This window comes from Mya arenaria, chromosome 7, assembly GCF_026914265.1.
Source record: "Mya arenaria isolate MELC-2E11 chromosome 7, ASM2691426v1".
In the NCBI taxonomy this organism is placed as follows: domain Eukaryota; kingdom Metazoa; phylum Mollusca; class Bivalvia; order Myida; family Myidae; genus Mya; species Mya arenaria.
Window position 1 is genome coordinate 11733322 of NC_069128.1, and position 27803 is coordinate 11761124.

The 27803-nt window shown below is 33.1% G+C and overlaps 1 protein-coding gene across 1 annotated transcript; it reads right to left on the reverse strand.

Annotated features, from left to right (window-relative positions):
• Window positions 1-213: 213 nt before the first annotated feature.
• LOC128241896 (protein Wnt-10a-like) lies at window positions 214-25914 on the reverse strand. The gene is made up of 8 exons (XM_052959017.1): window positions 25753-25914; window positions 18544-18697; window positions 17880-17994; window positions 3102-3279; window positions 2269-2356; window positions 1854-1994; window positions 1118-1336; window positions 214-326 (listed from the first exon to the last, which is right to left on the reverse strand). Exons 1-8 carry the CDS (start codon window positions 25812-25814, stop codon window positions 228-230), a joined length of 1056 nt encoding a protein of 351 aa, XP_052814977.1. The 5' UTR covers window positions 25815-25914; the 3' UTR covers window positions 214-227.
• Between the last annotated feature and the right edge of the window lie 1889 nt (window positions 25915-27803).

Sequence of the window (27803 nt, forward strand, 5' to 3'; positions counted from 1 at the left end):
AAAAATCGTTTATTTTGTTATAATTGTCTTGAAAACATATGAACAGTGTTTAAATAAGCATACCAAGCTTTGGAGAATTTAAACTTCAGCACTGGCCAAATATGAGTCAAAATGAGGTATCTGTTCGCATCAAATAAACTCAAGACACGTCTGTTTAAGTCCGTAATCGCATAACGATATGCGTGCTAGCTTCTCAACATATTACGTCATACAAATCTATGACGTCATCATTTACACACAGTGACCCACTCATTGTAGACACAAGTCTGGCAGACGACGTAGCAGCACCAGTGGAATTTACAATTACAGCGCTCGGTACGTCGAATCTGAAACAGAGACGGTTCTAACTATAGTCATGATGATGATGATGATGATAATGATAATGATGATGATGATGATGATGATGATGATGATGATGATGATGATGATGATGATAATGATGATGATGATAATGATGATGATGATGATGATGATGATGATGATGATGATGTTGATGATGATGATGGTGACAACAACGACGACGATGACGACAATAACGACGACGACGATGATGATGATGATGATGATGATGATGATGATGATGATGATGATGACGCTAAATGCGCAAAATGGGCTTTCGTAAATATGAAGTAAGTAAGAACACAAAAGACTTTTGTGCATTTTGGCGTTTTTACAGTATTAAAGCTGCATTGTCACAGAGATATACCGTTTTTACAACTTTTTTTTTTTTTTTTGGAAAGAGCAAATTTTTGCGTAAATATCTGCAAACCAGTGATATAAGACTGGTGACAAAAGTTCAGATCGCAGATTTTCATATTTCCGTTCGAAAATTAATTATTTATGGCTTAAACCATTACGGTTTAAGAAAAATGCATGAAACATTGTTTTTTGAACTAAAAATATATAAAAATATAAAAATCTGCGATCTAATTTTTGCCAGCAGTCTTATAATACTGGTTCCATGCATTTTTGCAAAAAAATAGCTCGTTCCAAAAAAATATATATAAGTTGTCAAAACGTTCAATCTGTGAGAGTGCAGCTTTAAAGTGAAATGCGCGAAAAACAAAACAAACAAAAACGCTTTGACATTCTTACACGGTGAAACAGTATATAGTACCTTCATAGTGTTGTAGCCACGCCCACAACACAACGTGTCACAGTTAGAAGGCCCTTTAGTCGTCTTATTGCAGTACCGGCCCGTGGTCCCTGGGGCATCAACGAGGGGGTCAGGGTCACAGAAATTTGGGGATTTCTCGTAGTAAACGAGCTCTGATTTATTTTGTTTCTTTACGAGACGCCGTCGGGATTTCTTGTCGGCCTTGTTACTTAGGTCAACCTGTAAAAACAGACGGTCAATTAGTACTCAATGTATACACTTTAATAGATAAATGAGAGGATACGAAACACTATTTGTATTGGTTTGTGTACTTGTTAAATACCTTTTTATGCGCTACTTGTCCCAAATATGTATATAATGCACTTTCCTAAAATCTTTAACAAATGTTCAGAACTCTGTTCAAGTAAATAACATTGTTAACGTCATCGTTCTTAACTTTCAATCGTTTCTTCTCTGGAAGTTTTAAGAATACATATGCGATCTGCTGTATTTCTAACAAGGATTGAGAAAACGGTTTCAACTGTTTTTGTTTGAATTTAAATATATGAGCACTATTAAAGAATTAATTCAGGATATTCCCATGAACACACAAGCGGAGCCTTGTTTCTGTAAATATAACAAACCGGGCAAATACCTTTTTGTATTTTCTTCAAGTATATTGACTTAAACGAAATTTCCATGAAATCAGGATCACATCCTGCACCTTTTCCCGAATGGAATAAATAAAAATACTTACAAGGGAAGCCCTTTCGTATTTATCTTTTAGGATATCCCCGACAACCCGGAAGTCGGGGGACACTTTCCAGCACGTGCGGATTTCACAACTTCCGGACATCCCGTGACATTTACACTGCTTCCGGACATTCTTTAAGATAACCTGCGTAAAAACAAATGTCAAGGTTATGAGATTGAATAAATTGCTTCAAAGAAACGATGCTGAAAACAAGTCTGACACGGTAAAATTCGGAAAACCATTCAAGGGAGATCAATGTTGTTCTGTTGTTATAAACAAATGTTTAACGGTTGTCGAACTTGCATTTGAAAATCTTTGTAGTGTATCAAAGAAGTAATTATCGGTCTAAAACGAGTATTACCAAAATGACAAGTTCAAATTGACTAGTTTTTCTTTCCTCATCTAAATGTAGACTTACCATTCTCCCTGCCCTGTTGTTATGGTGGTTAATTCGACCATGAATATCCCGGGCCCGGTCCCGGGCTATTGTAAACTTTTTAGCGAATCTGTAAAAAAACAATGTCCATTTTACAAAATATTTATCTTTTATAGCTGAAAGTTTTATCATAATTCACTTGAGGTTTCTCAATTTTGAAATCATTACGAGACGGTGACGTCATCATTTTCATTATAATAATGCATCTCGAAATTGGCAGAAGCTGATAAGCCATTTACATGACTTCTACATTTTATTGACGCCCTTATTGAGGATTTACGTCTCCCTGCACTCTTAATCTGTCATTATATTTACTACATAAAGGGAAATTACACAATACATGGTAGAGATTAACCTCGCAGCTGTCGACATACAGGTTAAGGGAACAACCTCCTTACGCAAAAGTGACCTTAATTTGGCACGGCTTCTTATTTTACATTCAGGGCGACAAAGATTATTCAATCAAATTCTAAATAATAGTATAAGTTAACCGTGCACCTGTCGCCATTCTCATAGTTATGGAAGCAGCCTCCTAGCATAAAAGTGGCATTCGTTTGATTTAGCCATGACTTCTTATGTTACACGCAGGACTACATAATCTATAAGGTTCTTCACTGTTTTGTAAAATAATAAAATTTTAAATAAAAGTATAAGTTAACCGCGCATCTGTCGCCAACATCGACGTTATGGGAACAGCCTAGCCTCCCCATTCAATGTTGTCCTTTTTTATGTCCATTGTAACTCATTTTACACCCTCACAACTTGAGCTTTAGCAAAAAAAAATTTTTTTAAAATAGTATAAGTTAACCACGCACCTGTCGCCAAACTCGACGTTATGAGAACAGCCTCCCCATTCAAAGTTGTCCTTAATTTGGCCATGGTTGCTCATGTCACACCCGCACGATTTGAGTTTTCCCATACTGCACGCCTTGGACACTTGGTGGGTGACGCCTGCGGACGCCAGCGCGTACGCGAAGGCCGATTCCTTGTAGCCTGAAAGATAAACTAATATAATTATAATGATTAATATGAGAAATCACACTGTAGACAATAGGGCTTTTTCGATCGTCAGTGTCTATAGCATAAAGGGTTAAAAAAATAAAACATCTTTTTCCATAGTATTCAGGTCATTAACATGTAATTATTTCAACATGCACAATCTGTTTTTAGAATTTACATATGATATTCCATGATAGTTCATAGTCCATATCTTCTATGAATGCAGGCAAAGCCTTGCCGTAAAGAAGTATGTTTGTTTCCGGTTTTCGGACCTACCCTATTTTTTCCCCGACCCTAGACCTTTTTTAAGAATAAGAGCGATGCTAATACTGAGTGTATGTATGTCCTAAAGCATTTAACCAATAGTGTTTGGTAACAGAAGCATATCTAGAAAAAAATGGCTAATATTTTTTTTCAAAAAAAAATGGAAAAACAAATTCCAACCTACATACCGTATTTTTAGGGGCATACAACCGCAAACAAACATATTAGTTTAGGTAGGTCAATCAAAAGTTACAGAAATGGATATAACACATATAGAGCAATGCTTTAATAAACCCATTTTCAATGAAGCCGGTTCTAACATTGTGAGAAGTAATGGTTTGTATTTTACCAATCGAATATCTTAGTATTTAAACAAGGCATACATAAGAGCTTTGCGACTGTCCTCAATGTTTAAGTTAAGTAATTATTTCGTTATATCAGTTAAAATATTTAAGACCCAGTATACAAATGTATATGAGTAATGAATTGGTATTTTCCATTCATTTCTGTTTAATAAAGCATTGTGTGAACCTCTGGGTTTAATCAAACATTGCATGAGACTTTATCATACCTATATATATATATATACGCACTTTCATGTATTTTTTTCTAATTATTTAACACTTAGTGCAATTGGGTTGTTCTCCGGAAATTGTTTTTATTTACTTTTGAATTATTTCCTCGTGCGTTCAAGTAGAATAAGTGAGCATTTTGAATTTTGTTCAAAACCAAAAAAGTAAATATAACTCAGACCAAACAAACACCTCTGTTTTTTCATACATCGATTGTAAATCATTACAAAAAAAGCACACGTGTTCATTAAATATCCCCATTCATAATATTTGTGTGAGATCAAGAGGACGAAAAGTGTAATTATATCAACTTAAATCCAAGATTATTTGTATCATATTGAGTTCGTCCATTAAATATGCATTAATAGGCAGTTACCACTCAAAATCTAACTAGGCGAAAGAGCCAAATTGAAACGTTATGGACTTGAATTCAAAAGCAACACCAAAATAATCGCCGGAATTCAAAGTTTCCACACGGTTAGAATCAGAGTGGTAATCGAATTTGGCACATGGCATGGCCCGCCGGTGTTTGGCACTAAAATTTATAAGCGGATTGATTTGATCATATGGATTTTCATTGCCCATTTTATTTTGTGTGTTAAGGTGTCATAATTCTTTCCCACTGTACATGAAAATTAAATTTATGGAAATATTTTCATCAATAATTTGACATTAAGTCCTAAACATATGCTTAACGAGTCATGAGTCAAAAATGAGTACACCATTATTATATTCTAACATATACAATGTATAAAACACATGCATTTTCAACTCTCACTGTAGCTTTAACTTATTAACTTATGTCTTTTCACCATTGAAGTAATAGTTAGATGGCATGAATTAAAAGCATTGATTAAGAATGGGCTGACTGAATAAAGCGACCGGACCCTTCTTAATCATTACGAAATTAATTCAGGTCATCTAACAGACTAAGAATTCAACCCCATTGGACGTTACATTGTCAACGCAAACTCTGACACAGGGAGTGTGTATCGGATGAGTGGCAGTAGGCGGACCTTTAAACACCCACGAATGTTGGAATTCCTCATGATTACTGTAGTGCTTTATGATTACCTATCTGCAATTTCATTGGTTGTAAATATGATTCTAAAGTTTGTTATCGCTGTTTATAATTCCACGGATTCCGCATTAAAATTCACTATCAATAATATGTCTGTTGTTATACCATAAGGAATATTAATTCGCTTGTTGATAAAAGTAGGATTCAAATATTTAACTAGATTTTAAAACTAAAATAACCATCAACGTAAAAAACGTAAAAAAAAATCAAAGTTTGTGTTTGGCGTTGATATTTTTTATTTAACTGCATTGTAAAACCCAATGTATAGTTAAATAAAAGTTAAAATAACGCAGAGTCTGGCTCAGATATTGAACTTCATGAATTTCAAACTAAAAGACCCATCAGAGTAAAAAGTCAAAGTTGTTGTTTGACGTTAATAAATTATAGTCTTCATTGTAAGCTTGAGGTATAATTAAAGTTAAAATCACGTTCAAAATGACAAAGTAATATGACTCATATACAGTTATGAATGAATCTCAGACAAACACAACAATATTGGTCACACAGCACAAGCTTATTAAATAAATCAACAAAATGCTCTAGAAAAAAGCTTAGAGCCCTATTTACACTTGCTTGTTAGCAATTACTTGTAATTATCTGTGATATGATGTGGCGCAGAAATAATAATTTATACATTAATATGAGCCAGCAACTTTCATACAATAAGCCCTATGGCTGGGACAAAAACCACAGGTACTTGTTTCATATATCAGGAAAACCTGGTTAGCGATCCAAGAAGTGTTTAATCTACCTGGGTATATTAATTACTGGTCGCGTGGATTTGATTATCCACTTGCCAGAAATATTAGACGTAATTTTACTTGATTAATTTACTATCCCAGTAACTCTGAGGTAAAAGTCATTTTTTGTGTTTGATATGAGCCAGGTATAAAACGCTGAGCAACAAGTGTTCCAGTTTGTGTCCGTTTTTCAGAAACAGAAGCTACCTGCAGTCGGAACATACTGTTTTTCTCTGAATGTACACGTATGTTCATTCTAAAATGAAGTCCAATGTGCTTCATGCCTTTGAAAGCATAGTCATATAAAAGAGAACCGTGAATTTACAACTGAGTAACTTAGACAGATATTTGGAGACTCATTCAGGATTATTACAACCTACTTCTTGTAATCATCTTTTGGCAACGTCAGTCATGAAAATTTACGACTTCCCTTGTAATATATATTTTTAAACAAGCCAATCAGAGTCGAGATTTTCGTGAACATTAATTCGGTTAATGACGTAAGTGACTCACTCGCTTCATATATTAGATCATTACGTCATATTGAATTATATATTATACTGAGTTTCCAAAATTAATTAATGCGGTTCACTCCCTTTCCTCTGAATGTATATCAACGTTCAGGTTATAGTTCTAAAATGAAGTCCGATGTGCTCCATGCCTTCGAAAGCATACTCATATAAAATAGAACCATGAATTTAATACTGAGTATATTTGGAGACTCATTTAGTATCATTACAACCTATATCTTAGATTCATATTTTGGCAACGTGAAAATTTACGACTCACCTTGTAATATATATTTTCAAACAAGCCGTGGAAAGTGAAGTATTTCCTGTACACTAATTCGGTTAATGACGTATATGACTCACTCGATTCATATATTCGATAGTTACGTCCTAATGAATGATCTATTATACTGAGTTTCAACTATTAATTACTGCACCCCCCCCCCCGTTGGAACAAATTAGTGATATTGTGATACATAAACTCGTTACGTCTTTAATACATGAGCTAAAAAAATTCCTATACATATCTCCTATACGTCTGTAATACATTAACCCTATACGTCTGTAATACATTAACCCTATACGTCTGTAATACATTAACCCTATACGTCTGTAATACATTAACCCTATACGTCTGTAATACATTAACCCTATACGTCTGTAATACATTAACCCTATACATCTGTAATACATTAACCCTATACGTCTGTAATACATTAACCCTATACGTCTGTAATACATTAACACTATACGTCTGTAATACATTAACCCTATACGTCTGTAATACATTAACCCTATACGTATGTAATACATTAACCCTATACGTATGTAATACATTAACCCTATACGTCTGTAACACATTAGCGCTATACGTCTGTAATACATTACCCCTATACGTCTGTAATACATTAACCATATACGTCTGTAATAAATTAACCCTATACGTATGTAATACATTAACCCTATACGTCTGTAACACATTAGCGCTATACGTCTGTAATACATTACCCCTATACGTCTGTAATACATTAACCCTATACGTCTGTAACACATTAGCGCTATACGTCTGTAATACATTACCCCTATACGTCTGTAATACATTAACTCTATACGTCTGTAATACATTAACCCTATACGTCTGTAATACATTAACCCTATACGTCTGTAATACATTAACCCTATACGTCTGTAATACATTAACTCTATACGTCTGTAATACATTAACCCTATACGTCTGTAATACATTAACCCTATACGTCTGTAATACATTAACTCTATACGTCTGTAATACTTTAACCCTATACGTCTGTAATACATTAACCCTATACGTCTGTAATACATTAACTCTATACGTCTGTAATACATTAACCCTATACGTCTGTAATACATTAACCCTATACGTCTGGTATACATTAACCCTATACGTCTGGTATACATTAGCCCTATACGTCTGTAATACATTAACCCTATACGTCAGTAATACATTAAACCTATACGTCTGTAATACATTAACCCTATACGTCTGTAATACATTAACCCTATACGTCTGGTATACATTAACCCTATACGTCTGTAATACATTAACCCTATACGTCTGTAATACATTAACCCTATACGTCTGTAATACATTAACCCTATACGTCTGTAATACATTAACCCTATACGTCTGTAATACAGTAACCCTATACGTCTGTAATACATTAACCCTATACGTCTGTAATACATTAACCCTATACATCTGGTATACATTAACCCTATACGTCTGTAATACATTAACCCTATACGTCTGTAATACATTAACCCTATACGTCTGTAATACATTAACCCTACACGTCTGTAATACATTAACCCTATACGTCTGTAATACATTAACCCTATACGTCTGTAATACATTAACCCTATACGTCTGTAATACATTAACCCTATACGTCTGTAATACATTAACTCTATACGTCTGTAATACATTAACCCTATACGTCTGTAATACATTAACCCTATACGTCTGTAATACATTAACTCTATACGTCTGTTATACATTAACCCTATACGTCTGTAAGACATTAACCCTATACGTCTGTAATACATTAACTCTATACGTCTGTAATACATTAACCCTATACGTCTGTAATACATTAACCCTATACGTCTGGTATACATTAACCCTATACGTCTGGTATACATTAGCCCTATACGTCTGTAATACATTAACCCTATACGTCAGTAATACATTAAACCTATACGTCTGTAATACATTAACCCTATACGTCTGTAATACATTAACCCTATACGTCTGGTATACATTAACCCTATACGTCTGTAATACATTAACCCTATACGTCTGTAATACATTACCCTATACGTCTGTAATACATTAACCCTATACGTCTGTAATACATTAACCCTATACGTCTGTAATACAGTAACCCTATACGTCTGTAATACATTAACCCTATACGTCTGTAATACATTAACCCTATACATCTGGTATACATTAACCCTATACGTCTGTAATACATTAACCCTATACGTCTGTAATACATTAACCCTATACGTCTGTAATACATTAACCCTATACGTCTGTAATACATTAACCCTATACGTCTGTAATACATTAACTCTATACGTCTGTAATACATTAACCCTATACGTCTGTAATACATTAACCCTATACGTCTGTAATACATTAACCCTATACATCTGGTATACATTAACCCTATATGTCTGTAATACATTAACCCTATACGTCTGTAATACATTAACCCTATACGTCTGTAATACATTAACCCTATACGTCTGTAATACATTAACCCTATACGTCTGTAATACATTAACTCTATACGTCTGTAATACATTAACCCTATACGTCTGTAATACATTAACCCTATACGTCTGGTATACATTAACCCTATACGTCTGTAATACATTAACCCTATACGTCTGTAATACATTAACCCTATACGTCTGTAATACATAAACCCTATACGTCTGGTATACATTAACTCTATACGTCTGTAATACATTAACCCTATACGTCTGTAATACATTAACCATATACGTCTGTAATACATTAACCCTATACCTCTGTAATACATTAACTCTATACGTCTGTAATACATTAACCCTATACGTCTGTAATACATTAACCCTATACGTCTGTAATACATTAACCCTATACGTCTGTAATACATTAACCCTATACGTCTGTAATACATTAACTCTATACGTATGTAATACATTAACTCTATACGTCTGTAATACATTAACCCTATACGTCTGTAATACATTAACCCTATACGTCTGTAATACATTAACCCTATACGTCTGTAATACATTAACCCTATACGTCTGTAATACATTAACCCTATACGTCTGTTATACATTAACCCTATACGTCTGTAATACATTAACCCTATACGTCTGGTATACATTAACCCTATACGTCTGTAATACATTAACCCTATACGTCTGTAATACATTAACCCTATATGTCTGTAATACATTAACCCTATACGTCTGTAATACATTAACCCTATACGTCTGTAATACATTAACCCTATACGTCTGGTATACATTAACCCTATACGTCTGTAATACATTAACCCTATACGTTTGTAATACATTAACCCTATACGTCTGTAATACATTAACCCTATACGTCTGTAATACATTAACTCTATACGTATGTAATACATTAACTCTATACGTCTGTAATACATTAACCCTATACGTCTGTAATACATTAACCCTATACGTCTGGTATACATTAACCCTATACGTCTGTAATACATTAACCCTATACGTCTGTAATACATTAACCCTATACGTCTGTAATACATAAACCCTATACGTCTGGTATACATTAACTCTATACGTCTGTAATACATTAACCCTATACGTCTGTAATGCATTAACCCTATACGTCTGGTATACATTAACCCTATACGTCTGTAATAAATTAACCCTATACGTCTGGTATACATTAACCCTATACGTCTGTAATACATTAACCCTATACGTCTGGTATACATTAACCCTATACGTCTGTAATACATTAACCCTATACGTCTGTAATACATTAACCCTATACGTCTGTAATACATTAACCCTATACGTCTGGTATACATTAACCCTATACGTCTGTATATACGAACCCTATACTCATGTGACGTCACAGCCCAATATATGACTTTATTTAATAACATACACTTTTAATCAAAGTAGAGTTAATGTATAAAACATCAGGACCCAATTTTTCGAAACTGTCTAAGTTCCTTGTAACAGGATTAAGCTAAACTCACTATTTTTATTCAATAGTTCATGCGTAATATTTACTTCTTTTTTATACTTTCGACAGAAATTATTATTATGATACTTACAATAAACCCTTTTTCAATTAAAATTAAGAATGTAATTCAGCTAATTGATATACGCGACTTAAGCCTGTAAAGAAGATTCGAGAAATTGGGGTCTGGCTCTGAATGTTCTGTTTAAAACGATTTACTATACAATGCATGTTAAATTGTTGCCATATACACATACATATGGTATCGCTTGTGCCAAATAAAGCATGTTCTGTTCTGTTCTGTTAAGTCTTTAATACGATTATCATCTTTAATTGAAATCCTTAAATAATTTTGCTATTCAAGTAATATTTTGACAAATAAAATAGAGTAAGTCTTCTTGAATACGAAACAGACAAAAATGTAAGTGCTATCAAACATAAGTTATGTTTTTCTAACAAGTGCTGTCTTACTTATTAAGAACAGATATTAAACGATTTAATTTCAATTTAAATCAACATTTTTCTGACTTCGTTTCGGAGAATGCTCAGCATCTTGCGGCAAAAATAGATAATTAATGAAAAAGTGAAAATGATTATTTATGAAAAATAAATTTACTGTGATCAGTCAATTTGTCTTCATCTTATTAATGTTAAAATTCCCAATTAAAATATTATTTATCTACTAATCGAAATCATTATAGTGAGAAGTTTATCGATCAACTCTGTTATATTTATCACCTGGTCGATCAACTCTGTTATATTTATCACCTGGACGATAACTATTTCCTTAAACATTGTTGATGTTCTATCTAATTGGTATGTAATAAATTATCATTACGCACAGTGTCTAAAATGAATCGGGAATGCATTTTTTGATCTAAATTACTTGTATTATTGATTGAATACTTTATTTTAAGTAAAATACGTTCATCTTTCCTAGATGTGATTCAGGTTACGAAATAGAGGTTTCTCATGGATTTATCATATCTTCCATAGAATTCCATTTCGATGCATTGAAATTGGAATTAATTTCTGTAGAATAAACATAAATGAATAATCAATTCAAATTGGAACATTCGATTTCAGTTTAATTCAATACTTGAGGAGGCTTGGAGACACTACTTACACGTGTATATGTACGTACACGTCGACTACTTCGTGGCTGCCTCACTATAACGTATCTAAGTACTACTTTTTGAGTACTACGTCATGATGTGTGGACGTTCTACTTTTTGAATACTTCGTCATGACGTATCCATGTACTACTTTTAGGGTATTACGTCTGTACGTGTGTATGCACTACTTTGGGGGTACTTCGTCACGTGCCTATGTACTACTTTTTGAGTACTTCGTCATAACGTGTGTTTACGTATTACGTCATTAAGGTAAATGTACAAGACGAAAACGTCTGGTGGAAATGGCTAAGGACTTTAATATTGAACTTTAATATTGAAAAGTATGAAAGTTACATCACACATGATACATGTTTAAATATGTGCGGGTGACAATAATATATGTCATAAATATTTACGTATTCCTATCGGAATTGACACGGTGTCGTTAACTGTTAGGATTATAAACGTAATACTTTTTTACGCTAACATATGATAATGTTTAATACGAGTTTAGTGATAATATGTGAACATGTAGTCTGGCCTACCTGTTTCATGTCGACATACGGATTTATAACAAAACATGTTTGCCACGGTAATGCCGACTTATCAACTCATTCAGTCGATATGACAACTTGTTTTCATCGACAAAACTAGTTAAACATGATTTGTCGACTTCAGTATTGTGAGTTAATATTTTGTCGATAAAAATTCAGTCAACATATCCTGGTGATAAGTGAACAAGTCTATATAACTTTGACATCATGTCGTGTCCTATCTCATTCTGTCGACATTAAACAAGTCGACAAGACTACATCATCACATTTTCAGTATAAACGCTATACGCTTCCATACGCTTAGGGCCATGTATCATTATATAGACCAATCAGTTATCAAATAACGTATGCCAAAACATAAATTACAGTCAAAACTCGCTATGTCGAAGTCGGTGGAACCTCTGAAAATACTTCGCTATAACGAACATTCGATATAACCGAATAACATAAAGTGTGAAATGAAACCGAAAAATAAAGTTCGAAATAACCAGGACATCGAGATAATAGAGTTCGATATAGCAAGTTTCTAATGTATATGGAAAGAATAAGAGAGGAAAGGCATAATAGACTACGATTTCTAACTTCTTTTCACCATGGCCGTACAGACTAAACATAGCTTAAATATGGACGGAATGAGAGAGAAAAGGCATAGGAAACAACGATTTCTTTCGTCTGCTAACCATGGCCTAACAGCCTAAACAACTTAAATATGGAAAGAACAAGAGAGGAAAGGCATAGGAAACAACGATTTCTAACGTCTGTTAACCGTGGCCCTACAGTGATTAAAAGAAGACGCGCTCAAAAATTGTAGCAACAAGAGTGACATACAGACGACAAATCACTTTTCTAAACTATCTAATCTATTAGCACAGCCGATGTCCTGATAATGAATGACGAGCTTTGAAAACCATTTCAACAAGTATTAATCATCTTAAGTCATGCTAGGAGCTCTTGGCTAAGTCTGTACTCCATCGCCACGGTATTGCAAGATTTATCTTATTCTCTGATCTAACCTGAAAATTATTTCATTGATAGAATTACAACGGAAAGTCTATTTTTTGCCAACCACCTTAACCGACGATGTCTTGTTATCCATGTTTTGGAAATCTTAACAATTTTACGGGCTTTTGATCATAGAGTTGTTTTAACCGCAGTAATCTAAACAGTCAACTCGAGTTTTAGAATTTGTTTAACACAGTGGAAATGGTCTGAAATACCGCGGTAACATAGGTAGAGTCGCTTAAAGGCACAGTATCTGCAAGTATGACTTAATCAAATATAATTATAATTTGATCATAGAGACACATTATCTCAAATTTTGACTTAAGGTACATTATCTGCAGTTTTGACTTGATTAAATATAATTATAATCTGTTCATAATGGCACATTATCTCAAATTTTGACTTAAGGTACATTATCTGCAGTTTTGACTTGATCAAATATAATTATTATATGTTCATAATGGCATATTATCTGCATTTTCGATTTCGAATGAAATATATAATTATAATATGTTCATAAAAGCAAGTTATAATCTGCGATTTTGACTTAATTAAAATATAATTAAGATATGTTTATTAAGGCGCATTATCTGAAATTTCGACTTCATCATTTATAATTATGATATATCCGAAAATTATGAAAACATATCAATGTGATATGTTGTATAAAATTAGTTTTATAATTTATTCAATAAATAAATAAATAAACATGCGGCGCATAAAGAAAGGATCGAACTCGGGCCCGTGCGGTTTATGCAGAAAGTGACTATAACCACTACACCACGGATATAGATGGCTTTACATTTATGAAGACTTTGTATTAAAAATCTGCGAATATTGTTTGTACATTTATGTTTATGGTATTCAAGGGACCTAATGCAACCAGTAATTCATTTCTTTATACGTAAATATAATAGGGTTATTAATACTGAGTTTTGATCCGGGCGGTTCTGTTTGATGCAAGCCGAGTGAAACCGAAATCTGCGAAAATCCATTTCAGTCGAATACAACTTTCAGGATTAAAATACAATACTAATAACCCTCTTATTATATACATCACTGTTAAATCATCTAAAGCACACATTTATTTTCATAATAAATGTTATTTTTATGACGCACTATTTAGATTCATGACGTCATTTTAACATCGCGCAACGATATTTGCTATTGCGTGACGTCAGCAGAGTCGAATACGGCCGTTATGTAGTTGAGTGGAAAACGGACTATCGCATTTTATCATATGTTTTGTGTGTGGACTTATTATGAGAATATGTTAAAAAAAACAGGTTCAAACCGAGTATGTGCCTTTAAAATAGGTTGGAACAGCTTGAAATGCAAGCGTTTTGCCGAAAATGAACACAATTTAGGTATGAATGGAGGACATTCCAAAATGGTAGTTTGTCATAATTTATTACCCAAGGGTTTGGGCTGTCGAACTTGAAGTGGGTATCAGTTAACATGAAATTATCCCGGTAAATTAGTCCGTAATAATTACTTGTATTTCATCTGCTCGAAATATGATCGGTTTCAACGGATAAATTGGCTTCGTTGCATAATCGGATATGACAAATGTGTTTTTTGTGTTATTGCGCAGAACATGAATCACGGCGGAGTAATTGGGTTCTGACGAGGCAGGAGGAATGAAACTAACTTCTATAAATTCTGAAATTGCTTGACCTACCCTTCCCCATTTGCCCTCTAGAATTCTACCACAAACTTCATTTGCATTTTTGTATTGTTATCACTCAGTTGTTAAAGCTGTCCTCTGACAGATTTACTGTTTTGACAACTTTCCTTTTTTGTCTTGGAATGAGCCTATTTTTGCATAAATGTCTGGAAATCAGTGATATAAGACTGTTGACAAAAGAGTGGATCGCAGTTTTAATATTTACATGTACGTTCGAAAATGATGTTTTATGGCTAAAATCGATACTAAAAATACTTTTAAAAAAATCGGCTGTTTTCCAAATAATTGAGATAATTTTTGTTGTGAGTTATATTTACGACTGAATTGAAGGCAATGATGCCAAAATGGGCTGATTCTGAGGCAAAATAACTAAAGAGATAAAACCTCTCAATCTTTGAGAGCACAGCTTTAAAGGGATGATTTAAGTGAAAAAAGGTACACTAAATGCCTCTGTCGTTATATATCAAAGTTTCAGTTAAAACTGAATCACACAATTGTTTTCATATAAATGGACGGATGGGTTCCTTACAAATGTGAAAACTATTGACATAGTGTATTTCTAGGGATAAAACAATGACTTTCGCCTGCAAAAAATCATATACAAACATATAAGTACGTATTTAATTTAAAATTAATTGGAAATTTAACCAAATAAAGTATTTTGATTTAAGTATCTCATTTGATGGGTTTGTGTACTTGTAAGTCTTCTTTTCAAAGCAAATATGATATATATTGCATTGGTCGAAAGGCATTTTATATAGTTTATAAAATTAATAACAGTCAGAAGTAAGTTTTGATTTTTCTTCCTCAGTTTCGATTATGACAACATGCACTGATTGGTCGAATTAAAGCTACCTATTTTATTTTCGAAATCGATTATTACTTTGGTCCGATTTTCAGTCTTTATTTAGTTAACATGAAAGTGATATTTTGTGAACTTGAATCAAACAAACGGTATATATTTAAAACATTTAAAACACAGCACTTTCAAACATTTTCTCTCGTGGAAACTTTCAATTATTTATTTTTTTAAATTGTTCCCCGGCATCGCCCTTAAAATGAAGCAGGGCAAATATATGGTATATAATAGTCAATTTATACTGGATTTTAAAATCAGGGTAAACATCATATTTCAAAAAAAGAAGCCATTTATTTCGGAAATGATAAAAAAGATATAAAATCAGACAAAGCCTACGTGTGATATATTTAGACCAGGAAATACTTTTAATTAGTCCATTGTCCCCGTAATAAAATGACGCACGCATCTGTCATTTTCCCACCATTTGTACGTTCAGTCAACAACTAAATAACAATATAACAGTACCGTATTGATCTGGCGAATTTCACGGGCTAATGCGTAGATATACAACACCGTTTTCCGTATTGGTAATCAAATTGTTCGAATATCAGGTCAACGGTTATCTACTAAATGGTCTATTCGAGATCGCAGTTTCAATAGGCTGGGCTTATCAGTCGATCGGAACACATAGGACGACAAGGATCGAATATCTCTCTCTCTTTTTGTCAAACTAATTACCTTCACACTAATTATCTGTTTCTAACTTAATTAGGGGTCATCCATTTGTTAGCGCGGAAATTTGAGTGTAACTTGCTCATGGGATATTTTTGTATTTTATCATTTACCGTAAACGGCGATAACATAATCTAAAGATCTTCTAATTTGATTTGTGAAAAAGTTGATAATGTTGCGGGGCAAATGGCTAAATGTGACATTGTGTTCAGCATTTTTGGGGAAAATGAAAATCTCATTTTGAGATCAGTTTCATCCATCTTCGATAATTATACATCAGTTATATGTAATGAACCGATACATACTGATAATTTGCCAATCCAAACATTCTATAAACACAACGGAATATATTATAAGGCGAACAATGTGACTATTCAAAGACATATTAAAATTTAAAGTTACTCGCTCATGAATTGTAAAAAGTACATTTTTATTACAAATTAAAGTGTGGCAAATCATTAGGAGTGTTAAAACTAATATACTGACAGCTGAAACCCTACAGTAAATGTTGATATTTGCTCAAATATCGTCTTTGAAGACCACAATTTACAATCGCGTTATTAAATTAACGGCATTGAGCGGTTTTGTTGTTGCGAGATTTAATGACTGACATTATCATTTGGTGTACAAATGTATTATTATAACGTCAAAATATCCATATACCGTTTTACTTGTCCTTATGGCATAATGGAAAAGGCCTCGATTTTCTATATTATTCTTGACTTTACCCGAGTGGCCTCGCACCCCACTAAAACCAAAATATTTCTTTAAACTTTTTTTTTCTTCTGCAATTTCGATACCACAGAGTAAAATTATGAAAAAATAAGTGTGTCATATGCATTACCGGAAAATTTATTATTTGGTTCAAAAAACAATAGCGAGTCCCTTTAAAGATAAATATACATCAATCAAGTTAACGAGAACGTACTTCTAACTACCCACTTCAATATTATGATTATATAATATAAAATACGTTTCCTGTTGGTACAAAGCTTACAAAGATGGTAGAGTACGAAGTACCTTAAGATGTCAAAACAGGATATCATATTACATGTTGTACCTAACAGTTCGCGTACATCGTTAACTTTTGTACTAACTTGACATCTGCAGTTCACCATACCATAAAATAAAGAAATCCCAGTTCTTAACTTCAATGACGATGACTTAATATATTTTGAGCCTGAAAACCATTCGACCTAATAAAGCGATACCAAACAACAACAACAAAAAAGGCCTATGGTAATAAAGAAAAGTTACCTTTATTAAGCATCGGGCTTGCATGAGGATTTTTATTTTTCTTCTCTAGACTTGAACAATTCCAACGATGCTCTCGAAGCTGATGTTGACACTCGTGCACTGCAACCTGTACGCCCTGAAACGTCATAAAACATTGTGACGTCACTTCCTGTTGATTATTTTGATGAGTCATATCATTATCATTATTGATGTACAAAGTTTCGTCTACATGTGTATATCAATCTTAGGGAGTTATCTTATCTTCAAATTTAATTCATTTGTTGTGTTTTAATTGTATTTTATCTTCAATGTGAATGTTTAATTTTTCATTTATTGTGTTATAATTTAATATAGCTAATAAAGTATTTAAAGTTTTTTTATATACTGAAATGAAGAAAAAAAAGTCTTACGTCATAACCATTTACTGACTTGGATTAATGACGTCATGACCTTAGGATATTTTGCATACAGTCTATACTACGTCGTGGTAAATATACTACAGTGTGGTGTCAAACACGTAATACATCTGACGTATAATGTATTCTTTCTTGAATTGATGACGCCACGACGTCGGTATATTTGCAAACATCCCATACTGGCGTCGTGAAAGGTTCATTAGCCATAATTTGGGTCAACTAACATCTAATTGGTTATGACGTCACAAACGCATCACACCTTTACTTACTTGTATTGCTGATGCCACAACGTCAGGAAATTTTGCACATAGTCGATATTGACGTCTTGAAAGGTCGGGAAAGGTTTTGCAGATTGTGTTCGGGTCAATAACGGGCTCTTCTGGGGGAATGTTGAGTTGTAGAATATCGTTGTTGTCAAGGCAACTGAAAAGATAAACAGTTATATATAATAAACTTAACTGTTCTGAAAAAAGAGGAATGCAATAATAACTAAATTATTATGCTAATATTACAAATCCGTTTCTAAAAGTGCACAAAAAACAACTTGTATAAACACAAAGTTTTCCAAATCGGGTGTATTTTTTTTTGGTAGTATTGTAATTAATCTTAGTGCAGATACTTAATAATTATGTAATTAAAAAACGTAGACGAGGCTATTAATAACTGTATGGTTTAACATAAAAAATCTGCAAATCGTTTTTGGAAATAAACTAATTGCTTAAAAAGTGACAAAAATGATATTTCACTGAATGGCTTAATGGAATAAATTTGCAAATGGAAATTTAAATGCAAATAATTGCACCTTAATGACTTATTAACTACAAGACATATTTAAAGCAAAAAAATAACTAACATATGGACAAAATATTTAACAAATTTGAGCCATTTAAATAAATAAAAAATGCTAAAGCATTGCGGCTTTATAACATTAAGTAGGACATTCCGCTTAATTCCGTTAATTTGGACACCCCGGTTTTATTACCTTAATTAGAACACCCCGCAATAAAACCAGGCTGTCAGACAAATCATCTTTTTATCTGACCACTCATAAACTTTGAGACATATGTAAACACATTTTAACACTTTAGTTTTCCAAATTTGAAATCAAACCACATTAAAGGGGTTTTAAGTTCATTTGGTATGATTGAAAGGCCTGCGGCCATACTTTGACGATTCAATCAACTTTAATCTTTCTTACAATGCATGTTGCCTTTAACGTTCAGTACACTTTGATACCGAAGAATAAAATGCATTTTCAAACCTTCGTACGCTGAGTAATATCGGAACACCTCGGCCATTTTCCATCGAAAACCGTTTTTGTTTTTGATTGGAAATGGCCGAGGAGTTCCGATTGCATTGCTTAAAGTATTCGTGATTATGAAAAATGGCCACCGCGCGTATGAATATGATAAATGAAAAGAAAATAGCCAACCTTTAGTGTAATTTAATGTTTGTTGTATGATCAATGTATTTCGACGGCAAAACAGAAAAGAAAACAAATAAATTAATTCTATTTCGTTTAATAAACCTTCTATGGCAAATTGTACTTCAGTTGTGGTATTCAATATGCAGTTTCAATTCATGGTCATGAATCATTGACTCCATTCACTGTATAGGTCCGTTATTTATATCGAGCAATCCGATTAGCTACATCGTTCTTAGACCCAATTTAGACCAGTTTTGAATAATACTCCAGCAGTTATAATAGACCGAATGGGTTATGCTAGCGTTATTTCTTATGTCCATTTTGGAATTGCCTTTCATTAATATTCCAATATACAATTAAAAAAAGGTTATATATATATGTTCAAATTAATTTTGAGATTATATATTTCAACTGTCATTTTCTAATTAATTATTCATCCAATCTTTCGATCGATAATAGTGTATCTAATGCTTAATTACAGACCACAAATCAACTATAGAAAGAGTTGGGCTTGGTATTTAAGTTTTATTCACGATTCTGTATCAGTATAAGAAATCAAATTAATTTCAAGTATTTCAATAATTCACTTGATAAATTAGGCTCTTTTGTCATCAAACGCATATTTTGTAGTTCAAATCAATCCACTAGATAATGCTTAAGTGCTAGAAACATCGCTAATAGAACACACATTTCGACAAATGTTTACTTTATAATGATGGCGTGAAGTGCCTAAATCGGTTTTACATTTGTAAATACGGTGTTCAGAGACTTCGAGTGGCTTTTCTGGTTCGTTTGAGAGAAAATCATTCACAGATTGGATATTTGTAAACGATCTGTTTTTAATCCTCCACAAGAAACACACCCGTCTACAACTTCTGTCGACTGAAGATCCCAGAAACTTCAAAATGCGAGTCTAGCTTTGTCTATTGTGAAACACAAACGGGCATTTTCTTTCGGGTTTGTTTTGTTGATTTTCGGCAAAATTATGATATGCATTTGCACAACGTACGCTTGTTCTCAGACTGTTCATATTTGCAAAGAACACACAGAAAATTATTTCTAATAAACTTATAAAACGCTTTTTTGTGTGTTCTTAAATAAAAAAAAAATACTAAAGTGGAGGTCAAAACGTTTTTCATGTCATCAATAGAATCTTTATATTTTAAGATAAACGTAATTTTCAAGTCCCAAAAAAATCCGGGTAATTCCGGAATTTTCCGGGTATGTCCGGGAAAATCCGGGTATTTACGGCTGAAAATTGGGGAAAACGGTAATAGCGAGTAAAGGTCTGGTCCAAACATCAAATAGCACACAAGTGAAATATCAACTTCAACTTGTATACTTACATAAAGCATAGAATGATTCCAAATCTTATGCATGCTTAATCTTTTTGAAGTACGTATTTACACCTAGAACGTGTTGATAAATATCATTCGTCAATATTTCAAAGGAAACTAATTTTAGGGTTAAAAAGGATTTGAGTTATTGCTAAAAGCTACGAGTTGTACTCAATTTCAAGTTTTGCTGAAGAATATTTTTGATTTGGAATTTTTACTAAAAAAGTTAATAAACACAGTTTATGTATATCATAAACATTTTTCTACTTCTACTCGTATGTAAGCGATGTTAATATATCTCATCTGCACTTTAATCAGTATATCTAAATAAATAAACTTGTACAGTAACTTTAAGCAAGGGATTTGAATAGGATGGCCAAGAGCATTTTGTCAAATCCTATGTCTTTCGTGAGAAATCAACAAGTCACTCAATTAATAGAGACGATCACCCAAAGCAAATAGTTTCCGACCATGGCGTCAAGTAAAGATACGCTAATCTGTTCCATTCTTGCGAAACTGCCATAAATCTCCCACTATATGATAAGTTATCCCGTATAATACCTTCGTATCCAAGGTGTTCCGAATACCCGGTAGCCATAATGGTTTGTTTACATTTAAATCCGGCCATGTTTATTCATTCAGGACAAGTAAGACCCTTTAAAAAGAAAACTACGAGCTTTTTTACAGGATAATTACAAGAAAACATATGTCTGTTGTTTTGCCCTATGCTATTTTAAGGGTGTTTTAAATGCAGAGTTTGTGTGTTGTATAATTAACGTTCGTATTTCCGCTTCCGGTGTTTACGTCAGGGGGATAATGCGATGGTTACATCGACATTTTGAAACTTTTTTGCATTGTTACACCCTGCTCACAACTGTAAGGCAAATTTCCACTGAAATCAGCGTTTTTCGCTAACGCATGAACAATTAAGTTTTCTATTATTTTATTTTTTATAAATATTGTCTTAAAGCTGCACTCTCACAGATTGATCGTTTGACATCGTTATGTCTTTGAATGAGCCAATGTTTGCGAAAATGTCTGAAAACCAGTGATAAAATACATCTGGCAAAAGATCAGATCGCAATTTATCATATGTAAGTTCGAAAATATATGTTTTATGGCTAAAAACGCTTTAAGAAAAATAATATTTTCGGCAGTTTTACCAAATTTTTGAGATTTGTTCTTTTGTGAAATATCTAATACGACTGAATTGATATAATAAAATGGTCATTGATGCCCAAATCAGCCGATTCTGAGACGGCTTTAAACCCTATGCCTTATAACCTTATCGATAGAGGAAAAAAATGCATATATTAATGCGATGAATTCATAATATTTCCTTTGTTCTAGGCTACACACAACAGCTTTGTAACTTTGATATATATTCAGGTCGAGCTTTAATACAATGTCATGTATAGTCGACAGTAGTACGGACTAAAACAATATGGGTCGGTAGGAAGAGATATTTCTTTGCATGGCAAACAATATTAAACTATTCTTCGCATTTCAAGTTAGATTGGAATTCATATTTGGCTGAAACAATATGGGGTAGGTAGTGAGGGGTTTTTCTTTGCATAGCAAACAGTATTATGTTATTCTTTACATTTCAAGTTAGATTGAAATTCAAATTTGGCTGAAACAATATGGGTCGGTAGGAAGGCATTTTTCTTTGCATAGCAACCAGTACTAAACTAGTATTCACATTTCAAGCTAGATGTGCATTTCTTGACTACAACTCCCTGTTGGACCACCCACACCCCCTACCCCACCCCCGCAAATAATAATAAAAAAATCATGTCGGCAGTGAAAAAAAAAAAAAAAGTTCAACCTGAAGCAAAAAATACTTGTTTGGCCTTACGTGATTAAAACTTCTTTTCTCATTTCTCATTTCAAGGTTTAATTTGTTTATACATAACTTGACTCTTATCATAATTCTTTAACATCGATATCTGCAGGTCTGAAATAGAGGTTTCAAGCGTTTTAGATATAATGGGGCGTAAAACATCGTATAATCTAGCATTTAAGACGTACCTAACAGTTTTAATTACCTTTGACCTAAGAAACAATCAGTTACCCTCATTGTAAGCCCGATAATTAACCCGCTAGATCAAGCATTAAATCACCAAGATTCAACATTCTCAAAACACCCGAAAATCTCCCGATTAACAGTTTCTCAAATATGGCCATCAAGCAGTAATTTGAACTTGTCTAAGGTTACCGAATTATCTGTTCAACTATCAGGCATATCTTTTAAGAGCCCAAGAGCCCATTAATGGTGTAAATGCTATCTGGGCTCCTAATCCAGGGTGTGGGCTAGAGATGCGAAAAGCCTAAAGCCCAAGGCTTGTATTTACGTATGACGGATGAGTTATGAGGAATTTAGAGGGCCCAAATTGCAGCCATCTGGGCTGTTTTCTTAGCTTCTTATTACTTAAATTATTACATGATGACATATTTGATTAATATGACATAGGTCTAGACTAGATATTTCTGTTAAACAGAAGCTCAACCTCAAACACCGTTTATTCACCTATACCACTATACATGGCAAATGAGGGTATGTACATTATTCATGGCAAATGAGGGTATGTACATTATACATGGCAAATGAGGGTATGTACATTATACATGGCAAATGAGGGGATGTACATTATACATGGCAAATGAGGGTATGTACATTATACATGGCAAATGAGGGTATGTACATTATACATGGCAAATGAGGGTATGTACATTATACGTGGCAAATGAGGGTATGTACATTATACGTGGCAAATGAGGGTATATACATTATACATGGCAAATGAGGGTATGTACATTATACATATATTATTTTTTATTGTGTCAGTTATGACCAAAACTATTATGTTTTTAATTATAAGTAGTGATGTCCATTTGAGTTTTGTAGAGCCATTCACCATAAAATTAACTATCAATGTGTACAACTCAAGACGTCCAGATTATTATTATTATTATTATTATTATTATTATTATTATTATTATTATTATTATTATTATTATTATATTCACATTGATTTTACTGTACAACGGCAGTCGATGCAATACTATAATGGAAGCGTACATCGTGTATACTTATAGTGTGATAATGTAGTTTTGTCGGGTTTTTTATGTCGATTGCGACGTTTAACATGACATGTCCCAAAAGTACGTTTATTAATTAACTAGATAAGTAGACATAATTTTGACGACATGTAGTGTTATAACTAGCTAACTTAACTATGTATGTATAAGTACGACAACTTACAATTTATGACAAGACATGTCGCAAAAATGTTTGTCAGTTTTCTTATTTATTAACTAGAAAAGTAGATATACTATTAGTCTTTAACAAGCTAACATAACTATATAATTATGTATAACAATAACAGCTTAAATTTATAACACGACATATCGCAATGAGTTTGTCGACTTGTTTACTAGTTACGTCGACATAATTATTATGAAATGTCGTGCCATAACTAGCGAGTCGACATTAAACAAGTCGACATGATTTCATGATCAAATTATCAGTATATACGATATACGCTTCCATAATATTAAATACTAATGGTGTGACCATGCAGTCATCATGTGTAAATTGTTCAGACTTGTACGCTTATTGAATAGAAATGACGACTTATATTTACCGACAAAACTAGGTGAACTTTCTAAACCGATTTCAATATATTGTGAAATCGACATAACTTGTAAAACAAGATTCGTCGACAAAACCTACACCATTATGTATAGTTAATAAGTAAATATAATTTTAGCAACATATCTTTTAACTCGTCAAATGTATTTCCCAATATAAACTGACTATGTAATAAGGATTTATTTTTTAGTAAGAAAACAAAGAAATACGAGATACCACAAGACTGAGGTTCAAGGTCAGGACTCGTATAGGAATGGAAAAGTGATTCAGATAGTTTTAGAAACTGCCATTGCTTTTCAAAACAAAAAAGAAATGCAAGAAAACTGCCGAAAAACACGTCTATGATTAAATGGAATACAAGTGAATTTTTATGCTCTTTTACTTTGATATGAAAAAAGGCGTTTTGTTAATAATACCACATGGTTAGTGGCTATAGAACGATTTATTATTTATCTTTTAAAGTATTTTTTCAAGCCATTTGAATGTTCACATGATTTTACAATTTATAGAAAGTTTTGCCGACATCAAACTAATTTGTTAATATTTCATCTATTATCATAAGTTGTCTTGTCAATGTGTCCGAACCAATTCAATTTGAGTTTTATGTTTTGTATCGTTTTCATAAAATAGCCATTGGTATTATATACGTTATGAATTGGCGAGTTTTTATAACAATTCCAAAATATTTAAAACAGTTAATATATATGATTCGTTAAGTTTGTGTTTGAACAGAGCACAGGCCTATTACCTGTGTTCTTAAAATCTCAGTGCCCAATCTTACTTTTGATTATACATTTGTTTCTATAAAGTGTCTTTTTTGTCTCAGGGAAATAGAATGGATTCGCATGACAACATATATATATATATATCACTGATAATTGTTCTGAATGGTTTAAATTTCTTTTGTATATAATTAAACATAAAGCTTGAAGAGATAAGTATAAGGTTTTTAATGTAATCGGTGTATTCTCAAATGGCCAAATGATTAAATAGCTTAAATAAATTTCATACGTCATTTTATTCAAACGCATGCATTTGACGTCACAACACGTGAACATACCTTACGGACGGAACGACCGTGAGAAACATAAGAAGAAGACACCACGTAATCAGCGGCCACATCCGGTCTGTTCCCAGGGCTCCCCGACCCCATCTGACCCCGCCCCAAGCATGGACACACTTCCGGTGCTCGGTGCCGTCTGTCCGTCCGTGCGCTTCTTTCCGGGAGTTCACATTTACACTTGTGACATTATAACTGCACTGTTTTACTTGTTCACATCGACATGCGCACTCATGATTAAAGTTTGTATTAAACTGATCGTCTGATGTTTCAGAAGAATTAAAACTAAATTCCTTCATTTCCGGGAAGCTGCCGCTATGTAAGCACCCAGATGACAAGGATTGCGTGACAACCTCTCCGCACACCCCGACACCCTCACTTTGTCCGCATTCTTTTGTCACCCTAAAGTGCCGATTTATATCCGAGCACTTAGTATTTTTGTTAATAGATGAACAACCACTGTCAGCAATGTCACGATGCATATTTAAACGCTCTACTCCAAATAAGTGTACTTTTGGAAATATTTCTTCTATCATTTCGACAAAACCCATGACTTTTGATGACTATAATTAAAGCATATCCAATTGTATTAACATCTAACCATTTTAAAAAAAATCTTAGTACGTTGTCTTGTATATTTTAGTTCACATAATTCAATTATAAAGACACTACGCGGATTAAATTTAATTGAGTGAAATAATAACAATAATCACATACAGTAACTCTGACACTAAAAACTTATTAAATTTAAAATCTGAATTAGGAACAACAACACGTGGCAATTTCGATGACCAAATTACAACACCAGTATAGATGAGAATAAGAATTAAAACACAGCATTCAACTCCAATATCCCCATACGATTATAGTGAAAATCCCGAACAGTGCTATTTTCACATCATTCTCCGCTAAATCCACCCTGATTGGCTGTATCTATCCATTCACAAACACCGGATCCGTTTAACTGACGCGTGTGACCCACTCAAATGACTATATGACTAAACGCTATATCTGCGAATGAGGAGCGAAATACCCAATATTCGAATGATGAGTAAACCTGTGATCTATAAAATCGGCTTAAACCCACGTATTTCACCTATAATTGAATACGATAACACTTTTATTGCCTTTTGTTTCAATACAAGTTACAAGTATACTAAACTACGAGCAACACCAATTCCTTCAACAATTGTTTACCTAATACCGACGTTCCCGCACTTAAATCATAATTATACTTGAAATAGGGTTAAATCAGTTTGATTCTAATTTACACTGACGTAAAGTTTTATAGTGATTAGCGAAAGGGTTTTCGTCAAAATCACGTCATTTAATTGAATAATAGCGACCACAGGTGTTTAAAAACGTCAATAAGGCAACTATATCATTGTTTCGAAATTATTTTGTGAACAACCGTTTTAAGATATATGAAAACATAAAAATCAAGGTATCTCTTCTTCAGACTGACATAGCTAAAAATTTATTTATCGAAAACAAGTTTTATCAATTGGAAACGGGTCGAAATTTATATCATTTCATGCATAATCTATTCGCCTAATAAAATAATAAATAATAAATACAATACTAACAACCAAACAATCATCGACACACGTTCACATATTTTGTTTAGCCTTTCAACAAAAGATTGGTGTTTATCAACAGCCAATTTAGTTGTTAATTTACAGAGAAATGAGATTCTTCTATGGTTGTTTTTTTTCTCGATTTATGCTTAATAGTTCGCTATAAGTGATCCGATTTTTTGTTATGTATTTTGTACTTCAGATGATTACGAAACGTCCATGAGGTCAAGGTCATGAACAGAACACTACGTGACTATAGGTCGTACAAATATAGTCAATGAAAATGCAAATGTAGTACATTACCTTGGAAGTAGTAATGTAGTCTATAACATAGAAGTAGAACTCTAGAGAAATCTATTGCCAAAACAAACATACGAATGTAGTCGATTCCATGCCTTTAATACACATGCAATTGTTGTCAATTTCATGATCTTAATTCAAATGCATACATAGTAAATTTTATAATTATAACAT

What these genes read in the sequence shown, in the direction of transcription:
- LOC128241896 (XM_052959017.1), bottom strand. Translation starts at nt 25,814, where the DNA reads ATGTGGCCGCTGATTACGTGGTGTCTTCTTCTTATGTTTCTCACGGTC. An exon ending in ACGGTCGTTCCGTCCGTAAG is followed by an intron (nt 18,698 to 25,752) that starts GTATGTTCACGT and finishes TTATCTTTTCAG; the next exon opens with TTGCCTTGACAACAACGATA. An exon ending in AAGCCCGATGCTTAATAAAG is followed by an intron (nt 3,280 to 17,879) that starts GTAACTTTTCTT and finishes TTTATCTTTCAG; the next exon opens with GCTACAAGGAATCGGCCTTC.